The sequence below is a fragment of the Triturus cristatus genome, chromosome 3_1 (assembly GCF_964204655.1).
Source record: "Triturus cristatus chromosome 3_1, aTriCri1.1, whole genome shotgun sequence".
Taxonomy (NCBI): Eukaryota; Metazoa; Chordata; class Amphibia; order Caudata; family Salamandridae; genus Triturus; species Triturus cristatus.
This window is the reverse complement of record NC_140583.1, coordinates 61,912,071-61,933,554: the sequence shown is the minus strand read 5'-3', so window position 1 is coordinate 61,933,554 and position 21,484 is coordinate 61,912,071. Positions and strand designations below refer to the sequence as shown.

The following is a 21,484-nucleotide window of genomic DNA, read 5'->3' as shown; positions in this document are numbered from 1 at the left end:
AACCATCCCAAGCTATTCCAGTTATTGCATCCTCCTCAGATCACTTAATCAGAAGGGAATCAACCATATCAAATGCAGCTATTAGATCAAACAAAATGGGGCATGTAGGACTACCATGGCCTTGAACGCATCTTAAGTTGTTTACAACAGACAATAATGCAGCTTCTGTACCCATTACAGCTTTAAAACCCGTTTAACCGTCATCAAGAAATTGATGGTTTAAATCACTGTGACAAAAGTCTTTCTCCCATCTTAGCCCCAGCAGGTGATGGGGACATTGTTCTGTCGTTCACCACATCTGCTTGGCCATGATTGGTTTTTATTCAGGATTGGATTCACCTCAGATTCTTTCCTCCCTTTGGATCCACACTACAACTAAATGAAGAATACAAGATGGTGGTAATTGCTGGAACATTGGCTTAAGTGATAACTTTAGGATGTATCGGACATTTCACAGCTGGACAAACACCGACACACTCTCAACGCCGGTGTTAGCCCTGCTGTGATTGCTGTTTTTATGTCCTGGGCGGGGTTGCCCCTGCTGACCCTCCCACTTTGCCCACTTACACCTGCAGCGCTGTTTAATTTAGCACTGCGGGCAGGCGGTGAAATGCTCGTCGGCATAGTAAACGCAGCCCAAAGTCCAGATACCAGCTTTGAGCATCTTCAACGGACAAATATCATCAAAACAGCCAGCTTTCTATGCCATCAAAAGACCCTCACATCTAATTTACAACATTGAAGAGGCTTTATACCAGATACTTAGCCTCTAGTTAAGTGGTTGATGAAGTAGAAACCTCACAGTTGGAATTATCCAGTTCTGTTGTAATGGGATTACAGATACCCTGCAATTTCTTAGTAAAGTGTGTGGCCAGCTTCTCACAAAATAATTGAGCATTTGGGTCAGACATCCTGGTGTAATTAATTTAAACACCTTTTCAAACAGTTTCTCAGAGCAATTTGTTTGCGCTGTGATGATGTTTCATAAGTGTGTGGTTTTCACTTTAGCTAATGCTTGTTTATAGGTTCAGTAGCAGTTTGAATATCAATGTGCCGCCTCTGCATTCACAGGATGTGCATAGTTCTTGGTCAATTTGGCTTGATCAATAGGTTTAGTTTCAATTTTAGGCATCAATCATAGGTGTATTTAGAATGACTCACTTTGACTTTGTCAATCAAAGCTCTCGTAACCTACACCTCAATGCCATCTGCAGGTGACCTGGTTCAGCCTTTGTATACAGAAGCAGTCGGATCGTAGAACACAGGATTTGAAGGTTTGATATCTGATAATCTTCCATCGCCGCCTGTGCCGTATGCGGCCATTGGTGATTTATCTACTGAGTTGGCATAAGCTGTACTTGACTCGGACTCCGAAGCAGACTGCTCAGCTGTAGATCAGGGTAGCGAGCAGATATTTTCTAGGACAGAATCTTTAATTTACATAAATGAACCCGGGCAGTTCTTGCGGCTGAAAAGACCTCGAAGCCCAGAAGATCTGCTCAAAAGTGGCCTTTATGGATCATTACAATCTGTGAAAGCAAAGCGGGTGCAATCTATAACAACTAAACGAGTCTCAAAGCCGTTTCCATATCTGAAAGCATACACAGGGCATCCCTACTTTGAAACCCATTCATCAACCTGTAGTCGAAGACACACAAGAGTTGTCATTGAAAAATCCTCATCCGCCCTGCTTTCAAATGAGACACTGAAACATCCTCGTTGATGCTCACGCTTGCAGAGAAGAAACTCTCGCAAGAAACTTCAACCTGGATTCTTCAACACTTCAAGCCTGCCAGTGAAGGGGATGCCATATTACTGAAAATGTCAAAGTACTGTGCTCAACTTTCAGATATTAGCAGAACATTCCTCTGTTTAACAAAGGTTCTTGCACGTATTCTGATTCTCCTATTCTCCCTAAATAATGATATTTTGTGGTTGGAGAATAATAAACCTTTCTGGTGATCATCCAGGCACTGCGCGTAGCTCCCGAGTCCTCATCACCGAAGGAGGCTCAGCGCAGTGCGTTTATGATAACTGGTGCTGCCTTTTCCCATCTTCCTGTTGATTACTACCCTGCAAGGCTTTCTATTTTATATTTATTCGCCGTAATACTGACTTTTCCAGGGATCTCACTGCAGGTCGTGCACTGTGTTCATGACTGTATTTTTGCTTACTTGAATGAATGTCGTTTTAAGACAATCTTGTATCCTTAAAGTGCAGCTTTGTGCCTCGATAAAGGCTCCAAAGTCCTGAGCTTTAAGGGGCCAGCACTTTACTAAAACTTGATGAAGACTCTGTGTTGATCCCTTTTCACCCTCTGCTCTGTTGACGCCATGCTTTCCACAGAATCTGTCTGGCCGAAGATCAGGGTGCCCCTTAAGGTGGTAAAGACAGCGGAGAACAAGCTGAGCAATCGATTCTTCCCCTACGACGAGATTGAGACGGAGTCCGTGCTGGCCATTGATGATGACATCATCATGCTGACGTCAGACGAGCTGCAGTTTGGCTATGAGGTAGGAGACCACCCCTGCATTACACCACCCTGCCTCCCTTCCCCTCCCCCAATGTTCTGTCTGCATGATAGGACTGCCTGATTGTTTTTTTTTATATATAGTTAGCTATTGAAGAGACATGCTGGCCCTCTGTAGTAAAAGTATAGAACCTGTTGGGAGTTTTATTAACAAGAACCTGTAAAGTGATAGAGCAGCATTCTTTTTTCCTCAAATGTTTCACTAGGCTAGAAGTGCTTCTGTGCCTTTTTGACTCTGGGGACGTATTTTTTTCTTCTCTGATCATGTTAAGTTGTGCCATTCTGAAATGTAAGAAAGAAAATGATCTACACTGCATGCTGGCAGCACATTATTTTGCCCCATTCACTGTGTTTTTGCCCAACTCTTGTCCTTGGGTTGTTTTCCAATAAACTCTCCCATTGCTTTGTATTTTTGCTTATTCCAAGTGATTGTGCAAAATCACTTGCATAGTGTTCACTATACAGCTGATCACCCTTTGGACATCAGCAACCAACAATTGCTACTGCTCCCACAATGAGCTGGTCTTCGGTTGTTTGTGTTCTGGGTCAGGGAGTGCCTGGTACTTCGGGCTGGACTGTTCTATTGGATCAGGGTCGAGACTGATTTGTAAAGGCCCAAGTCTTATCTGAGATGAGACGGCTTGGTGGGCAAACGAGCAAGGGGTTGGAATGCTATCCCTAGCATTGGTCGGTAGTTAGACTTATTGCACGTGTTCCTCCCATTACCTTTTGTGTGTTTCATTTAACATTCCCTCAGCTATTGGTTTTTCTTCCCGTGACTCATGTCTGACTCCTTCATCAGCTTCCTGAGGCCAGTCACATAGTCCACAACCTCCTTTTGAGGAGGCTTAGGAGTTCCTTCTCTTACGTCTCTGACTAAAGTAAGCCGTGCGCTGAGTGTAAACAGAAGATCGAAGGGAGTGAACCCCATACCCTTCTGTGAAACTTGTCTCTTGGCGTACAGGAGCCATGGCAGGATTAAGATTAAGGCTTCCTGTTTTCCATTTTTACTGATTTTTACAGATAAATATAGACAAAGTATTTTCCTCCCTATATTTATTTTAAAATATGTATACAAACGGAATTTGGATTCTTTTTTTAGAGTTTCTGAATGCAGTCAGTCATGACTGCCAGGCCAATAGCTGTGGGAATCGGCTGTTAAGGGGTTACAAAAAGAATGGAATTTTAGTGAAGAGACTTAAACAGCAGTAGATATGCGCAACCTTGATACTAAAATGTGCATGTTTTCATATATGTGCATGGATTAATCTGTGGGTTTTCCTGTCATTAGAACCTATTCAAGCTTGAGTGCACATTTATTGGTAACTTACATGTGGAAATATTCTAGTTTCAACTTCATTTATTTACAACACCAAAAATAAATATGAATAAATACAGATAAAAATGTCAAAAATAAATACCATAAACCGGGAGCCCTAATTAAGATCCCACTCCTGCGGCTCTCTGGTGGCGTTCCCTATGTGCTTTTAAGGATCCTTTTAAATTTTCCAGCAGTCCATTGGTTTTTGCATGATAGGCCACAGAGAAGTGGTAGGTCACGCCATCTTGCTTCCCCATCCCTCGGGGAGATGACGTTTGTTCCCTGGTCCGATATTACTGTCTTAGGAAATCTTACCCTAGGAAAGATCCCTTTAACCGCCAAAGATGTTTTGCTCCTCAGAGGAACTGCCTTGGGATGCCTTGTAACATGATCGACCACAACCAAGGTTCACTGTTGCCTCAAGCGCAGGTGGATCAAATGAACCAACAATGTCAATTCCTCCCCGTTCAAATGGAGTGGCTGCAACTGGTAGTGTGGGACTAACGGTGCCTTCATCTTATCTCCTGACTTATCTCTCAGGTAACTGGTAGTAGCAGAAGTGTTCTTGAGCAGTTAAGGTTCGATGACCTTATCCAAGAGGTCAGACTCTGCTCCAACCCTCCAATTAAAATTAAAATTTTGATATTTTATATTTGTATATGAATTAAATAAAATATTTTATTGTTTGTGTAGTTGTGGATTTGTGTGATAAATGGTTGTTTCTGTATTTTGTGTGTATTGTTTTTGACGTTCAAACCATTGAAATTGCATAAGCCGGAAACCCTGATTTACAGTAATGACTCAGTGGGGGTCCCCAGATTCCAATAATGATACAGTGGTGTCCCAGTTTCAGATACAGTGGTGTTCTAGTAACAATATAGTGGAGGGGGTCCACAGAAGTCAAAATGTTAATAACCACTGGTGTAGAGTGATGGTTCTCACAGCAGGTTGCACGGTGGGTGTCTCTAAAGTGGTGCGCTGCAACAGAGGTACAAATAGGTGTGAGTTTTTTGCACCTGACTTTCATCTGTCTAGTGGATAATCTAGGATAGACAAAAGGGTAGACCTGCTCTGGAAACTACCTCAAACAGAACACCAGGCACACACCTTACCCTACCTTCAACCAAATGGCAATGCTCAGGTAAACTAACCGGAAGCCCCCTGCTAACAGAGGCTGCATGGAATTTCTAAAGGTTGCCCTGGCTCCATCCTTCTCACTTCAGTGTCTGAATCATCTGTGGGCAATACACGTCTTCTCGCTATGAGAACAGTCCTCACCCACCGTCTTGTGCTATGCCAGGCCAGTGGCATCGAAAGTAGTACCAATAGCTTCAATACTCTAGCTTACTCACACACACAGCCTAGATTAGGCACTATAGACACACACTCCACACCACTCAAACCACACCCCCGGGACTGCCAGCGCAATGTGCAGGCAGAACTTTATACAGATGGGGCTACTGGGCGTCAAACACAGTGAAGCAGATAAAAGGGTCTGGTCACACTATTGATCTTTCCGAAAGATCTCATGCTGCCACCATGCTTCATGCTCTATCCCCAGAGGCAAAAATAATCTGCCCACAATGAGGGCACACTTGGTTAAAGGACAGGTTCAACTTCTCAAATAGTCAACAACAATCATAGGCCTTTGCACACACATGCTTAAATTGTGACACCAGGGGCAACATAAGAGTCCGGATAAGAGATGTGCATGCATTTGGGCAGGCCAGGTAGGGAAACATGCCCATATACCATCTGGGGAGCATACCTACCCCAACATATTTACTTTCATCATCCTCAGACTAATAAGGTGACATGATAATCAGTTATATGCAAGATGGCTCTGGTGCCGACTCTTCCTGCTAACTAGTACCTTAGCTTGAAATAACTCTTAGCTGGTTATTGCAGAATGCGTTTTGTCAGAGAACCTCCATTATTTTCTTTGTTTATTCAGTTAATGTTTATAATAGAATATTACTTACATAGAATTTCATATTGGATTGTTGTTCACATGTTTTATGTCTCCTTTAGATTTTCTTTGAGACTGCACCGCTGTCTTTATTAGCGACTAGGAGTGGTGTATATTTTGAATAGTGAGATTTGCTTTGCTTCTAATTGCCCCCCCCTTCATCAGTTAACAGTACTCAGGCAGAAGCATAAGACTTGGAAATGAAATGGAAAAGGTTATATATTAAGCGCACTGCTACCCCAACGGAGTATCCTAACCCTATTCCAAGCACATGACCATGTACTAACAACTAAGAAAAGGTCAAAAGAGAGAGAAAAAAAGAAAAGGAAGATACAGAGTTCCTAAAAAAAGGCCCAACAACTCATTCGACAACAAGAATAGCCAAGTGTGAAGACGCTTTCTAAGACCTGCCTCCGTTTCAGCTGGTCTCAAAGACAGGGGGGCTGATTCCAGGAATAAACACACAAAGGGATTTGCCAGGGGTCACACTTGTGGGAAGCCAATATTTCTTCAGTTCATCGTGATATATATATTGTATTATATAGTATACTTCAGGGTAGCAAGCTGTGTAAGCATGTAGAAAGAAAACTTGGCCCTGTCTTATAATTGAATTAACTTGAAGTTTGCAAACACCGAATTGTCATCTCTGAACAAGGCTCAAGAGACACCAGCGGGCCTCCATATCACCACAATTTGCCTTAACAGCCCTTAACTGCAGCTCTGTCTCTCTCTTTCCTCTTTCTCCCGCCATCTCTATCCCTTGCCCTCCTTCATATTGATCATCCTCTTTCTCCCGCCTTCTCTATCCCTTGCTCTCCTTCTCATTGATCATCTTGCCTGAGAGTTGATTAGTGTTTTAAGGATAAACTCACTCCAGCGGTGAACCCAAGCGTCGGGTAACCAGACACAGTCATTTTAAAAGTGCCTCTTTCTTCTTCCATTGTACCACACCTTGAGTCAGGTGGGCATTTCTGATTGCTCACGAGTGGATAATATATGCATGCGATATTAATACAAAACCACTTCATCTCCCCTTGATGCTGGACTCTTGTGGTGGGAGTGACCGCACAACGATGCGCATGGTTAGTGGATGTGCCGTGCAACCAATGCTTGAGGCATTAAGCATTGAGCCCTTCTTCGATAACTCATGGCACAGACCAAGGTCTGAGGTCAGTGATTTAGCCAGCAGCCCACAGCGTCCAAGTGTCAGTATCCCTGAAATGTCTCCCTCATGTGACTTGTGAGCATTCATCTTTGCCTGCAAGGCAGACCTCGTTCTCGTCCCCTTTGCCAGTAATTTTCAATCCTTTTCTTTCTTGAGCTCAGTGGTAAAGCTTTGATTTTTCATGTTCTTCTTGCCTCCAGGTTGCCTGTCCGACCGAGTCCTACATTTTCAAATCATTTTTTGTCCCTTTAATTTGACAGTCTGCAGCACCAAGCACTACACTGAAACACACTTGTTGTTCATATTATTATCGCTTAAACAAAAAACATAAAAATGCACTCCTGGAGTGACTCATGTTTTGCACTTACCATCAACAGAAACAGTACCCCTATCCATCCTCTTACCCTTTGGAAGTAGGACTGCCTCCCTGAAAAGGAGCCATCATTCTCTTCTTCTCCTGAAGTAGTTCGTAACTCTGCTCTTGACTTGAGCCTGCCGTATTTGTTTAAGTTATTTGTAGTGCCCTGCACTATCTCTGTTGTTAAGCTTTCGTCTCTAATATCGCATGGATGGTAGCCACCCCCAGTTGTTCCAGTCCTTGCCGCCATGAGTGTAATAGGAGAAACCTTGACTCCATCTCTTTGTCCATGCTGGCTCAGACCCAGGATATTTGTTTACTGCTGATAGAGCTGCGGGGATTTGTTGACTCTAGTCAAGCACCATTCAGCTCTGGAGTTGGAACAAAAAAATCTGCCAAGCTTGGTCGGAAGTGTCCTTGAGCAATTGAGGAATCAATATTGAGCACACACTGTGTAAAATATGCCATGCTCCTGCAGAGGAAGCAATAATACTGCTCCCCATTAGAGCCAGAAGCCTCTATCCTGAACACACAGGGCATTCGAGCGGTGAACCACTAGGAACCCTGAAGCTAGCAGGCCAATAAAAACAAGGTGGCTGTATTGGAAGTCCAGTTCATACAAATCCCAATAAAAAGAAGCTCTGTAGACTGAAGAGACCTGGTCAGACACACCAACGTTCACAGGATTCAAATCCATCGCACCTGTGAAGCCTTCCATTGTGCCAGTGTTTCCCATTTTCTAACACAAAACCGAAAAACAGCCAAAAATAATTGCACCCTAAATTCTCTGTCTACACCTCAACCAGTTACCATTAGTCACTGCGCCGTCTCTCTTTGCATCGCTTAAGGTCATAGCGACAGGAACAGCAAAGGAGGCACTGCCGATGACACTCCACATTCCAACCTTTCTACCGAACTGGCAGAGAATCCAGCTTCTCACTCCAAGGATCCCACCTGTGCGTATCCACTCATGGTGCATCTGGTAAATCCTCTTGATGTGAAAATCTTGAATCAGCTACAGGTTGAATGGTGACACACAACACTTTCGCAACCCAAGTTGACAATAGGATAGATCTACTCCATGGCAATAGGGGTGTACTCTGAGTTGCCTTCGACCGATTTATACTTGATCTGGTCCCAAGTTGCATCAAAAAGCCACAAGAAATACCAAATGAGGGTAATTTCCTTTGTGTCTTTTAACTTTATGGAGGGCCTACAAAATGTGGCGTCGAGCGATGTTTTTTCTGTTGAAATTCACACGTACTGAAGCAAGTAACAATTCGAAAACCAGGATGAGCTGGGAGTCTGGGAAATACTGCAAAATGTTGTGGGTCCATGAATGGAAGCAATCGCATTTTTGAATTGATATCCATAAAGACCGCTTAGAAAGACGTGTATGTTTTTTAGCCAGGATCCCACTGAACTGTTCAGTCTTCCGCATCAAATTCAACGTGAACAACAGAGGAGGAAGTCTGTTAAGCAACAGAATAATCCATCCAAGCGGCTAGAGGTTCACGTCCAGGAGCGTCAGGATGCAAATATGTTCTCTCTTGTATGAGAACTCCAGAAGGATTATAGAATATGATGCCAATAGAAATAGCGACTGGGTGGTACATACCCTGCTTCGAGGCTCCTCGTGTCACCTCTAATGAGTGCATGGGAAACATAACTGCTATAACTTTTGCTACGGTTGTAAACAGCCAAAATGTCCATAAATACAGTTCTTCTCACATAGCCACCCCACATTCGCCACTTATCTCAAACCATCATTTGTAGGACCAGAACCCAACTCCGGTCATAGTTCATTAGAGATCTTTAGTTGGAATATTGCTGTTTTCACAGACACATGGATTGCCCGATTGGTGTGAGTTTATTTCAGATTCTTCCATTTGTATTTTCCAAGAAACATCTGCAACTAGTGTATAACACAGCACTGTGTACCCTGCATTTAACATCCCTGCTATACGTCGCAAGAGGCTGACCATTTGGGGGGGGTGACAACTTGTGGACTCACTATTTTGAATTGAACCACAAGGGAAATTGCTATCAATCATCAGCTCATCCAACAATTGCAATTAGCCTGCAGATCAGGACAGCATTTAATGCTTTTCCACATTTATAGCAGGCGATCTAATTATAGGACAGAATCTGTAACATCGTTTCATTTTTACCCTTGCCTTAGCTCGTGAATGTTTGCTCCCATTAAAAAAGAAAAGTTTTCAGTAGTTATAGAAGACAATTTCAACACATATTTTGAACCAGCGTGCAAACAAATCCAGGTCTCGGATGTCCAAGCGCTATGGGAGGAGGGCATTAAACACTGAAGACGTATGAGTCGTCATCTGTCTCAACTAACTCTCGCATATGGTGTGTGCGCCTGTAATGAATAAACTAAATCAGACTTCCCTAGACATTAGACCTTTCAGCGTGTTTTACATCAGAGTACAATTGATCACATATTGGTTGATCTTTCCAGCTGGAGCTTCATCCTGGACATGTCTATTAAGGGTCGGTCAGGAAGCAGCCACAGTCCTTTAGCCGTCCAGTTACAGCATCAAGTACTCATGCCCTCCCCTAGGAACTCTGAAAGCTGTAATGATCGTATCCAAATCCGCTTGTCTAAAACCAGGAAAAGATTATATTTGGACCAAGTACAGCTTGAACCCCCTGACAAACCAAGGAATTAATTTGTAGCCCATGTCTTGGACGCTGTACATTACTTGTCAAATTGTGAATCTTCATAAGTCCATATAGTCTATTTACTCTCTTTACCTACCGTCTACCGATCAACTGCTTGACCTTTTTGTCATCCTTGGTTTGAAGACAAGTGTATTCAAGTATACACGCGGAGGTATCACTACCTTTAGTCCCCAAAAAGTAGCAATAGAGCCACTTTCCTAGAGAGTGGATCAAGCTATAAGGGCTTGTGGAGACTAGGATATTAGAATGGGAACGCACTAAAAGAGGGCTGTCAACCTGAATTATTCTCAACCTTTTGGCATTTAATATCCAAGGACAATAAATGGCATTTGTCAATCATAAATCCATGTTTCCGAGCACCGCGAGTTCTATCATTTTCCAGGGTTGTACTTCAGCACCTGGAGGAAGTGCCATGAACTGCAGTGCCATTAGCGGTCAGAGGAGTCTTGTAAAATGGAGCCTTTCAGTATAATGCAGAACTTTGGTCCACTCCAATTTAGCACAATTGTTAATCTGTGTAAGAGGGTTTTTAAAACAACTGTTAAGACTTCTTCCCAGTACACCGACACTCCCTCTGTACCTGGATCTGGGATTTCTGACATCACTTCCTTGGCTAAACTACGACCACTCTGATAGTGGGTAAGAGCCTGGGGCTCTCCATTCTTAAAGATGTCCTTGATCCTTGAAGACGTAATGAGCCACACTAACACGTTCTCCTTGGGTACTTCCGGTACGTTAGGGACATGTTGGGGAAAATTGCTCTCCCTCACCACTGGGACTTTCCCTATGTAATCACATCTCATAGGGTCGCAGAAGTTGAGCATTAAAGCTGTGTTCGAATGAAAATCAATTTTATTTTAAAAATGACACCATGGTAGTCTGAACAAGGTATTTTAGCTGTGTAAATGTATACCTAAATTTGGACGACTCCCAGGTTATGTGGCCTCCAGTTTTGGTTAAAATGCTGTTAATTAATTACATTAGTTAAAATTGGCTTGGGTTTTTTGCCAGTGAACTATTTCATGTATAACTAGAGAAATGGACCGTCCCTAGCCGTGTCGCTTGCCCTGAATACGATAGACAGGTTTTATTTTTTGCCCCTCATATGCCGGTCCTATGTGCAAATATTTGCTGCCTTTATTGAGCTACTAGTCTGCGAAATTTGAAACCTTTCCTCGAGCTACTGAAGATTTCTGCACAAAGTGAAACGGCGGCAGTTGTATAACGTTATGTTTTCACTGATTGGCTTATCTGGCTCAGGATTGTTGGCCGGTGATTATAATTAGTGGCAAATGTGGCGGTGTAGTCTTTCTGCAACATTCTCTCTCTCTCTCTCCACCACAATGAATTGCCCAGCTTGTCGGTTGTCCCTACAGAGAGTTTCTTTTAATAACATGAGTAGAGTTGGATTGGGTCTTCCTCTAAAAGCTCTGGTGTTGAAAGATAAGGGCTTAAAGTTGGACGGAGATTGCGGGGATTGTCTTTGGGTCCTGGGTAACCAAATATCTCTGGAAAGTGAACCTGGTGGATACTGTATTGTTCGAGGCATGTGGGCTGCTGAATTCATATCTGTGCATAGATCGCCACCTAGTGTTGGGTCCGGATGTTTGCACGTTGTTGTCCTGGAAGAGTCTTCGAGGTATCCTGGGATAGGTGACTCCTCCCCTGGACTACAGTGCGCATGGGCATCCTCTCCATCCTCAGATTGTTTTTTTCCGCCATTGGGTTCGGATGTGCTATCTTAGCTCAAGTTAGGAAAAACTTTATCGAGGCCAAAAGGCCTTTAGTTCGCGTCGGTACTGTTTTTCTCGATCGGTTTCGATACTCCTTTGTTAGTTTAACAACTTTCAGCACCGACTTTTCGCTTCTTACCTGCCCATCGACGACATCGACGATGGAATCGAGGACACCGTTCAAGAGATGTCCGGTATGCAATGCGAAATATCCCCACATCGACGTCCATCCGGTGTGCAACAAATGCCTTTCGCCGGATCACAACGAATCGACATGCATGGCCTGTGCCCGGTTCCGTTCCAAGAAGACTCTACGGAACCGACGAGCGGCAAGACTCGAAGCGCAGCACGCGGCACCGGCCCCGGCAGACATCTTCAACGCCGAGACCGAAGATGTCGAAGAATTGGAGATCCTACCCTCCAGTCCCGTTTCCGAACATGACTCCGGATCGAACGACGTCGACGAATCACTCTTTCGCAGAGATGAAGACGACACCGAGGTAGGAGACTACGATGAGGCCTTAGGGGCCGAAGAGAGTAGCTCCAATGACGAGCAAGGCCTACCCGTTCAGACTGAAGAGAGCCCAGTGCCACAGTCTATGGCTCCGGTCGAGGGATCGCCTTCGGGCCTTACCCGAGACCTATCCCGCAGTTCTTCGGCCCCGCCCTCGGGCCCGGCCTCGGACGTTCAGCATCAGCCATTATTACCTAAACCGGCTGGTTTCCCTTCTTCCAAACCGAAACCGAAAGCTGCACTGGTTCAATCGAAACCGAAACCAAAAGTGGCGCTGGTCGGATCGAGTCCTTCCACACCTTCGACGCCAGCGAAGCGCGTCGGCACCGAGCGCACCAAGCCAGACTTCGGTGCCGAACTTGAAGCGGCCGACGTCGGAGTCGGCATTCGGAAAAAGGCCTTCGGTGCCAACAAACCTGTTCGGTTCCCGGCGTCGACGCCATCGACTCCGACACCAAAGGTGCCGGCTGCGACTCACATCGCTTCCACAGCGACACCGAAGCCTCATGCATCGAAGACGTCGACGGCCATTCCAGCCCCTCGACTCGATAACCCGCCGGCGCCGAAAAAGTCGACGACCGCCTCTACAGACCTGGTCGGCGCGAAAGCCTCGAAGGCGCTCCAAGTGCGACCTGGTGCAGCACAAAGCAGCAAAACCAAAACGGTCCTCCAGGACACGTCGGGCTCCGGCCCAATAAAGGCTCCAGCAGCCTCTTCGGCGCCAGCCAACATTACTTTTGGCCTGCCTCCGTCCACGATCCCAAAAATATTCCAACTCAGGACACGGGTCACCCACTCCACAACTACACCTGCTGAGGCGTCTCAGTCACATGTCATCGACGCCAACACTGGCAGGATGGTTATCCACGAACGGAGGATAACTTCGGAGCCACCTTTGGACCGTTTCCGGATCCCACTAAAAAGGAAGCTGCCTGTGGACTCAGAACCTCTCCTAAGCGAATTTTACCACTCGCCCTACCAGGATCCACAATCATTCTCTCCCACACACTCCGACACGGATGTGTTGGAGGACTACATGGATGACCAAGTCCCCTACCACAGAGACATAGACCCTGATTACCAACAGGACCCTGATCAAACTTGGGGCGACCCTGCAGATCCAGGTGCACCTCTAGATGCACAAGACCCACAACTCTATGGGGCGAAAACATCTCCCACAGAGGACACTGCAGCATTCAACGCTCTTATCGAACGTGCCGCAAATAATCATGGAGTGCAGCTTCACTCTGACACCATCGAGGACGACTTTCTTATGGACACCTTCGCATCCTCAGAAAGACATGTAAAAACTCTGCCCATGTTGAAAGGGGTCCTCAAACCAGCCAAGGACATCTTCAAAGAACCCACCAGGGCACGAGTGATAAACCCCAGGATCGATAAGAAATACAGATCGGCGCCTGGGGACCCTACTTACATCAGAGGCCAATTACCACTAGACTCCATTGTCGTAGCGAATGCTCGCAAAAGGGCACACTCGCAAACGACAGGTGACGCTCCTCCCCCGGACAAAGAGTCCAAGGTGTTAGAGACCTCTGGCAAGCGAGTTGCCGCCCAGGCTGCCAACATATGGCGCATAGCCAACACTCAAGCGCTCCTCGCTCGCTACGATAGAGCGCACTATGACACATTGGAGCAACTACTCCAACATCTCCCTGACCAGTTCAAAGAAGGTGCAGAAATTCTTATCAGAGAGGGACAGCTACTCACAAATGCTTCCATCAAGTGTGCACTAGATGCCGCAGACACGGCTGCCAGGGCCATCAACACAAGCGTCCTGCTGCGACGACATGCCTGGTTGCGAATCTCCGGATTCAAACCTGAGGTGCAAAATAATATACTCAACCAGCCTGTCAACCCCGACTATTTATTCGGACCGGAGGTTGACACCACCCTTGAGAAAATAAAAAAGGACACGGACACCGCAAAGTCCATGGGGGCTCTCCAGACTCAGTCCTTTCGGAGCAGCTCCTTTCGTCGCCCCGGAAATAGAGGAGCAGGTAGAGGACAGGGGTCACAGCAGACATACAACAAGGGCAATACACAAACCACCTACGATAAAAACACCCGGGGTGGATATCGTGGCTCCAGTACAAAGGGAAGAGGACGCGGCTACGGCAACACCAGGTCCTCCCCCAAGAACAAGCAGTGACGCCCTCTCCCTTCCTCCCGACCACATAACACCTGTCGAGGGAAGGCTACAAAGGTTCCTGTCCACGTGGAACTCCATCACCACGGACGGGTGGGTCAAAGATATTGTCAAATACGGTTACTGTCTAGAGCTAACCTCCACTCCACCCGCAATTCCTCCAAGAAACCGTCCTATGTCCTCAGAGCACTTAACGCTCTTACAGCAGGAGGTGCAAAGTATGCTTCTAAAAGGCGCTATAGAGGTCGTACCTGTCCACGAGCAGGGTACGGGAGTGTACTCCCTCTACTTTTTAATACCGAAAAAGGACGGGTCACTCAGACCTATACTAGACCTAAGACCCCTGAACCGGTACATTCTTTCCGAGCACTTTCACATGCTCACTCTCCAGCAAGTCCTTCGGCTTCTCAAGCAGGGAGACTTCCTAGCCACGCTGGACCTCAAGGATGCGTATTTCCACATACCCATTCACCCCTCACACAAAAAATACCTCAGGTTCACTGTTCAGGGGCAGCACTACTAATTCAAAGTCCTTCCCTTCGGCGTGACAACAGCACCCAGGGTTTTCACCAAGTGCCTAGCTACTGTGGCGGCACATCTACGGAGGCAGCACGTACACGTCTACCCCTACCTGGACGACTGGCTCGTTCAAGCACAATCAGCCCAGCAATGTGCCAACCACATGTCCCGCACCATTCACCTACTTCACAGTCTGGGATTCTCACTAAATTACCCGAAATCCCATCTCCAGCCCGCACACGTACAACAGTACCTAGGTGCGACTATAGACACTCTGGCGGCCACAGCTCAGCCAAATTTAGTGAGGATCAACAGCATGCAAATGCTGATCTCCAGGTTCAAACCCCAACACTCACTTCCAGCGCGAGTGTTCATGCAGTTGATAGGCATGATGGCCTCCTGCATTTTCATAGTCCCACACTCGAGATTACATATGCGCCCGCTTCAGGAGTGCTTAGCACGTCAGTGGAATCAGGCTCAAGGACAGTTGAAAGACCTAGTGTTGGTGAGCGGTCGGGCATACAACTCTCTGCATTGGTGGAATCCACAAAACCTTTGCAAGGGCCGACCGTTCCAAGAGCCTGTTCCACAAATAGTACTGACAGCTGACGCGTCTCTCCAGGGATGGGGAGCTCATGTACTCCACTACACAGTGTAGGGACTATGGACGACACAACAAAAGAAGATGCACATCAACCTTCTGGAACTGATGGCAATCTTCCTGGCCATGAAGGCATTCAAAGTACATCTCTGCAACAAAGTCGTGCTGATCCGGACGGACAACATGACTGCCATGTACTACATACAGAAGCAGGGAGGAACACACTCTCCACAGTTGTCTCATCTGGCTCAGAGCATGTGGAAGTGGGCCATTCAGAGGAACATGTTCCTCATGGCAGAGCACCTCCCGGGCAAGGACAACCAGATGGCGGATCTGCTCAGCAGACACAGCCACCAGATGCACGAGTGGGAGCTACACCCTTCAGTGCTCCAACCGTACTTCCAGCAGTGGGGTCATCCAGAGATAGACCTCTTCGCCTCAAGCGAAAACGCAAAATGCCAAAGCTTTGCCGCCAGGTTCCCACATCCGCAGTCGCAGGGCAATGCGATATGGATGAACTGGTCCGGCAGATTTGCGTACGCTTTTCCCCCAGCGCCGTTGATACCGCTGGTGGCTCGCAAACTCAGACAACACTCCCTAACACTCGTCCTAGTTGCTCCTACGTGGGCACGCCAGCCATGGTACACCACCTTCCTCGAACTTTCCGTGGTGCCGCATCAAAGGCTGCGGATCAAACCCGCGCATTTGACGCAGAACCATGGAGAGATCAGCACCCAGATCCGCAACAGCTGAACCTGGCAATCTGGCTCCTGAAGTCCTAGAGTTTGGCTACCTCAACCTGCCACCTGACTGTATGGACATCATCAAGGAGGCCAGGAGACCCACTACAAGAGCTTGCTATGCAGCCAAATGGAAAAGGTTCGTCATTTATTGCAGTAATAATGACATTAACCCGCTGGACGCATCCATCCAAAACATCATTTGTTACCTCTTACACCTATACCGATGCAATCTGGCGTACACCTCTATACGTGTCCATTTGACCGCAATATCAGCCTATCTACAAACCAGGCAGCACCTCTCTCTATTCAGAGTGCCTGCCATCAAAGCATTCTTGGAAGGACTCAAACGAGTCATTCCACCAAGCCACCCACCGGCTCCGATGTGGAACCTCAACTTGGTCCTCACACGCCTGATGGGTCCACCCTTTGAACCTCTACACTCATGCAAGATTCAATTCCTTACCTGGAAAGTAGCTTTCCTAGTAGCGATCACTTCTTTGAGGAGAGTTAGTGAACTCCAGGCACTAACCGTTCAAGAGCCATTTATACAGGTTCACGCCAACAGGGTCGTACTACGTACCAACCCCAAATTCATGCCCAAGGTAATCCACATAAATCAAACTATTGAACTGCCCGTTTTCTTCCAAAACCCACAAACTGTCGCGGAAAGGGCACTCCATACACTAGATGTAAAGAGGGCCCTCATGTACTACATCGACAGGACTAAACCCTTTAGGAAGACAAAACAACTGTTCGTTGCCTTTGCCCCACACCACAAAGGTAACGCCATCTCCAAAGCAGGGATAGCTAGATGGATAGTTAAGTGTATTCAAATTTGTTATCAAAAGGCAAAACGCACATTAACTATTCCCCCACGAGCCCACTCAACACGTAAGTTAGGGGCCTCCATGGCTTTTCTAGGAAATATTCCCCTGCATGATATATGTAGAGCAGCCACCTGGTCCACTACACACACATTTACCAAACACTATTGTGTAGATGTGCAATCACAACAGCAGGCAGCTGTAGGACAGGCTGTTCTCAAAACCCTTTTTCAGACCGCTGCAGCTGGCACTGGTAGCCGCCGCTAATAGAGGGCACTGCTATACATTCTATGCACAGATATGAATTCAGCAGCCAACATGCCTCGAACTGAATATGCTACTTACCAGTATGCATCTGTTCTTGGCATGTAGGGCTGCTGACATTCATATCGCCCTCCCTCCTCCCCGGCGCCTGTAGCAGCTGCAGCTCTCAGAATTACTGTAAGCATGGTCATCACTTTCTGTATCTACTCCATCACTGCCACAATGGCGAAAAACAATCTGAGGATGGAGAGGATGCCCATGCGCACTGTAGTCCAGGGGAGGAGTCACCTATCCCAGGATACCTCGAAGACTCTTCCAGGACAACAACGTGCAAACATCCGGACCCAACACTAGGCGGCGATCTATGCACAGATATGAATGTCAGCAGCCCTACATGCCAAGAACAGATGCATACTGGTAAGTAGCATATTCATTACCACTGCTGTTGCAGTGCCCAAGATGCAGTTTGATCCTATTAGATAATCAAGTAACTCTTTATGCCATTGACTCTCCAAGGATAGTGAGCACAAAAGTCGTTCTTCAGTAGATGGTAGAGGGATTGGGACTCAAATGATTGGGGGACACATGATCATACTCTATGAATTCAATGTCTGGTCAGAGCTTTAGCGTTTAAAGACTCTAAGGGTCTGGTTTGGAGGACGTTGGTATTGCATGAGATCCCAACCCCCAGCCCAAATCTCTCCTCATAAGTTACCCTCTCAAAGTATCCTGTGAAGTAATATGTAAAGTTGGCTAACCTAGGTTGGTAGTAAGAAAAGAGCAGTGAGGCTGGGTCAGGGGTTATGAGCAGAACGGAGTGCAAGCCAGTGGAAGAGCAAAGGGTCAGGGATGATGAAGTTACAGCTGAACAGAGAAAACAGAGAGATAAGGGCTGAGATGAGAAGATGCATGGCGAAGGTTCGAGAAGAAAATGGTGTCTGCAAAGGAGAGAGATGCTGTAAGGAAATGGGGTGTATTATTTGGTGTAGTTTTGCAGCCTCACCATATAATACAATTACCAATCCCATCTGATAGAGATTTCTATCTGCAGATTTCTTACTTTAGAATCATCCACAGACATCAGACTGGGTCCAGAATTTATTTCTGGAGGTGTACCCTTGCGCGCCAGTTGATGGCGTGGTACGGCTCCACGTAGCTTCGTCTGCGCCGGTAGTGAAGTGCATGGTGCCTATGTGGCGCTGATGTAGTTCTTTTCTTTCTGTATCAGTCTGCATTGATCCAGAGACGAGCTACCCCCGGTTACTTTTTGACTGACCTTTTTAGATCTTTTGTCAAAGATTTTTTGAGCTATCGTCTCATGGTGTAGTGGGGATGTCTACAAAGGAGACTGATTTCTGAGCCCTGTGGCATCTGTCACTGGCAGATGTCAGTGACGGACTGACACCTCGTCTGCCTCTGGTGTCCCAAGTACGACCACAAAGCTAATATCTGCATTGATTGCCACACCACTCACCAGAAGGCCTTCATAGAGCGACCCCTCAAACTCCTTGCTGTGCAACATTTGATGGTGTGACGGTCTCGATCCCAGTCGAGGGGACCCAGGATCGGTTGTAGAACCATCTATCTTCGTCAAAGTCATCCCACTCTGGTAAGTCCCACAAGAAGAAGAAAAACAAGAAGTTGAAGAGATCTTTGATTTTGCCCCATCCGTCTAAGTCATCTGACAAGATGGGGGAACGTCGGCATTCGAGGCCTAGCTCTGTGGTTGAGCCTACGCCTGGGCTGTCTCCTCAAGTTTTCTGGAGCCAGAATGACCACCGCTCAACTCTGTGAGTTTTATGAGGCCAGGCACCTCATATTTTGGTGTTCCAGCCCTGCTGGAGCGCAACGGCCCCCATGGGTTCTAGAGGGGCTCCACCAGGTTTTCTGCTTGCAGGTTTGCCCCCGTGTAGGAAAGTGGCTCTGTATATAATGTTCCCAAATAGATACAGTGTGCACAGAGTCCACAGTCCCCAGAGGTATGGCAGAGGCTACATTTAGATATAACCTTACTCTCTAAAGTGGTAGCTTGGTCGAGCAGTAAGGCAGTATCAGAGGACAGTGTTAAGCATTTGATGTAAACACTCAGTCAGCAAATGGTCTCACACACTCAAGAACTGAACTCTAGGCCAATGGTTTTTGTATAAAAATATGTAGTTGCTTTATTTTAGAGCCAACAGTAGCTATCAAAATATACTTTCTCAGATTGAGAGGCTTTAGATAAATACTTTTCAATAGGCAATAGACTTTGGATGCAATAGATACAGTTGTTGCAATAGGCAACAGAATTTCAAACACAATTATACATTGAGCTCAATGGGAATTTCTAGTAAAATGCAATAGATTACTTTTTAGATTACTTTTCTTACCACAAGACTGGTGCCTAGATTCAGTCATAGGACAGTTCCTGTAAACAGTTGAGTAAAAACGTTTTGGGTACAGTAGTGATTTGTAAGGAATATTATTGTATTTTAAAAGTTGACATTTTAGCAGGAGCAGGTTCGAGGGTCGACAGGCCGGTAGGCCTGGGGCCAAAGCAGTTGCTGTCTTCCTCTTGTTAGCAGCTGTATGGCAGGTCTTCTTGTTTCTTGATCTTCTTTGCTGTTTCGGAATCTGAATCTGAGAAAGGAAGGTTCAGGGTGCCCCTAAATACTAAATTTAGGGGCGTTACAGGTAGGTAAAGGGCAGGGACCACTGGGTCCCTTCCCTGGGGTGGGTACACCCCCTATCCTGCCACTCTCCTGTGGGAGGGGGGCAGTGGCCTCGTCCTGATTGGGAAGGGATCCCCATCTTCAAGATGGCGAGAGCCCGGAGATGTGCTTCACCTCGCCTCCCCCACTTTAGGGGTGGGGTTGACAGAGGCTGGCACACCCCCTGTCCTTCCTTGGGGTTTCCGGCCAGTCTTCCTGCCAGAGTGGGGGTTTAGAACCGGTAGGGGCCAGTTGCTGAGTACAGCAAGTGGCCTGGAGAAGCTCACAAAGACGCCATGCCTTTGAAGCTTCCCCTGCCCGTCCTAGGGGAGGAGACCTAGCACCTCGCCCAGGATGTGCATTGTTGCAGGCCCAGGAGAGCAGATGGCTCTCTACCCAGGGGTCCAGCAACATGCCTGCTGTGTGGCAGCCTAGGCAGCCCCTCAGACAAGACGTGGATTGTAGGTTAGGTTCAGGGGGCATCTCTAAGATGCCCTCTGTCGTGCATTGTACATTCAATCGTGCACTGGCGTCAGTGCGGGTTTAATGTGCTGAGAAGTTTGATACCAAACTTCCCAGTCTTCAGTGGAGCCATCATGGTGCTGTGGAGTTCGTGTTGACGATCTCCCAGCACCATATACTCTTAAATGGCAGTACTGCACTTACAGTGCCCAGGAATGGACCTGGGTACTGTAGGGGCACAGGGCTCATGCTCCTGTACCCACACCACTGGCATAGGGCACCCAGCTAGAGGGGTGGCTGATGTATGCCAGGGCAGTGTTTGTTGTGGGCATGGCATACAGCGATGTGTGCCATGTCGACTCTTGTTTTGTTCTGTACCCAGACACTCCACTCAGCCTGCAAGTGCAGTGTGTTTGTGTCAGGGTACAGGGCCTCTAAGGGTGGCACAATAAGTGCTGCAGCCCTTAGGGGCCTTCCCTGGTCACAAGGCCCTGGGTACCTAGTGTACCATTTACCAGGGGCTGACATGTGGCCAGGGTTTGCCAATTTGGGTTTGTTTCAGCACAGGTTTTAGGGAAGGAACATAGGCCCTGGGCACCTGATTGGCAGGAGCCCAGGGCTCACTCAGTCAAAGTACATTCAGCAATTCAGAAAAAAGTGGGGGCATACCATGCAAGAAAGATGGCACTTTCTCACACCCCTGGGTTTAATCCATCACCGTTCTTTAGCCCACTCTGCCACCCCAGTTCAGACATGGTAAACCCAGATCAGTTGACTGGGGGTGAGTGCTTGCAATGTTCAACACTCCGTCCATCATTTCCTTTGGTTTTTGCTTTGTTCGCCATAAGTTGGCAGGGTATGCTCAGACGTGAGTCCCTTGCTCACTTTGCCACTGGATTCAAGCAAGCCTGGCTGAAGACGGCT

At 46.8% G+C, this 21,484-nt stretch overlaps 1 protein-coding gene across 1 annotated transcript in view; it reads left to right on the top strand.

The window, feature by feature from the left end:
* The window catches only part of EXT2 (exostosin glycosyltransferase 2), a 399,733-nt gene that overhangs the window by 287,572 nt on the left and 90,677 nt on the right, over nucleotides 1-21,484 (top strand). Inside the window, exon 10 of the mRNA XM_085643454.1 lies at nucleotides 2,347-2,513. Coding sequence (XP_085499580.1) covers nucleotides 2,347-2,513 — 167 coding nt within the window. The remainder of the gene's footprint in view (nucleotides 1-2,346; nucleotides 2,514-21,484) is intronic.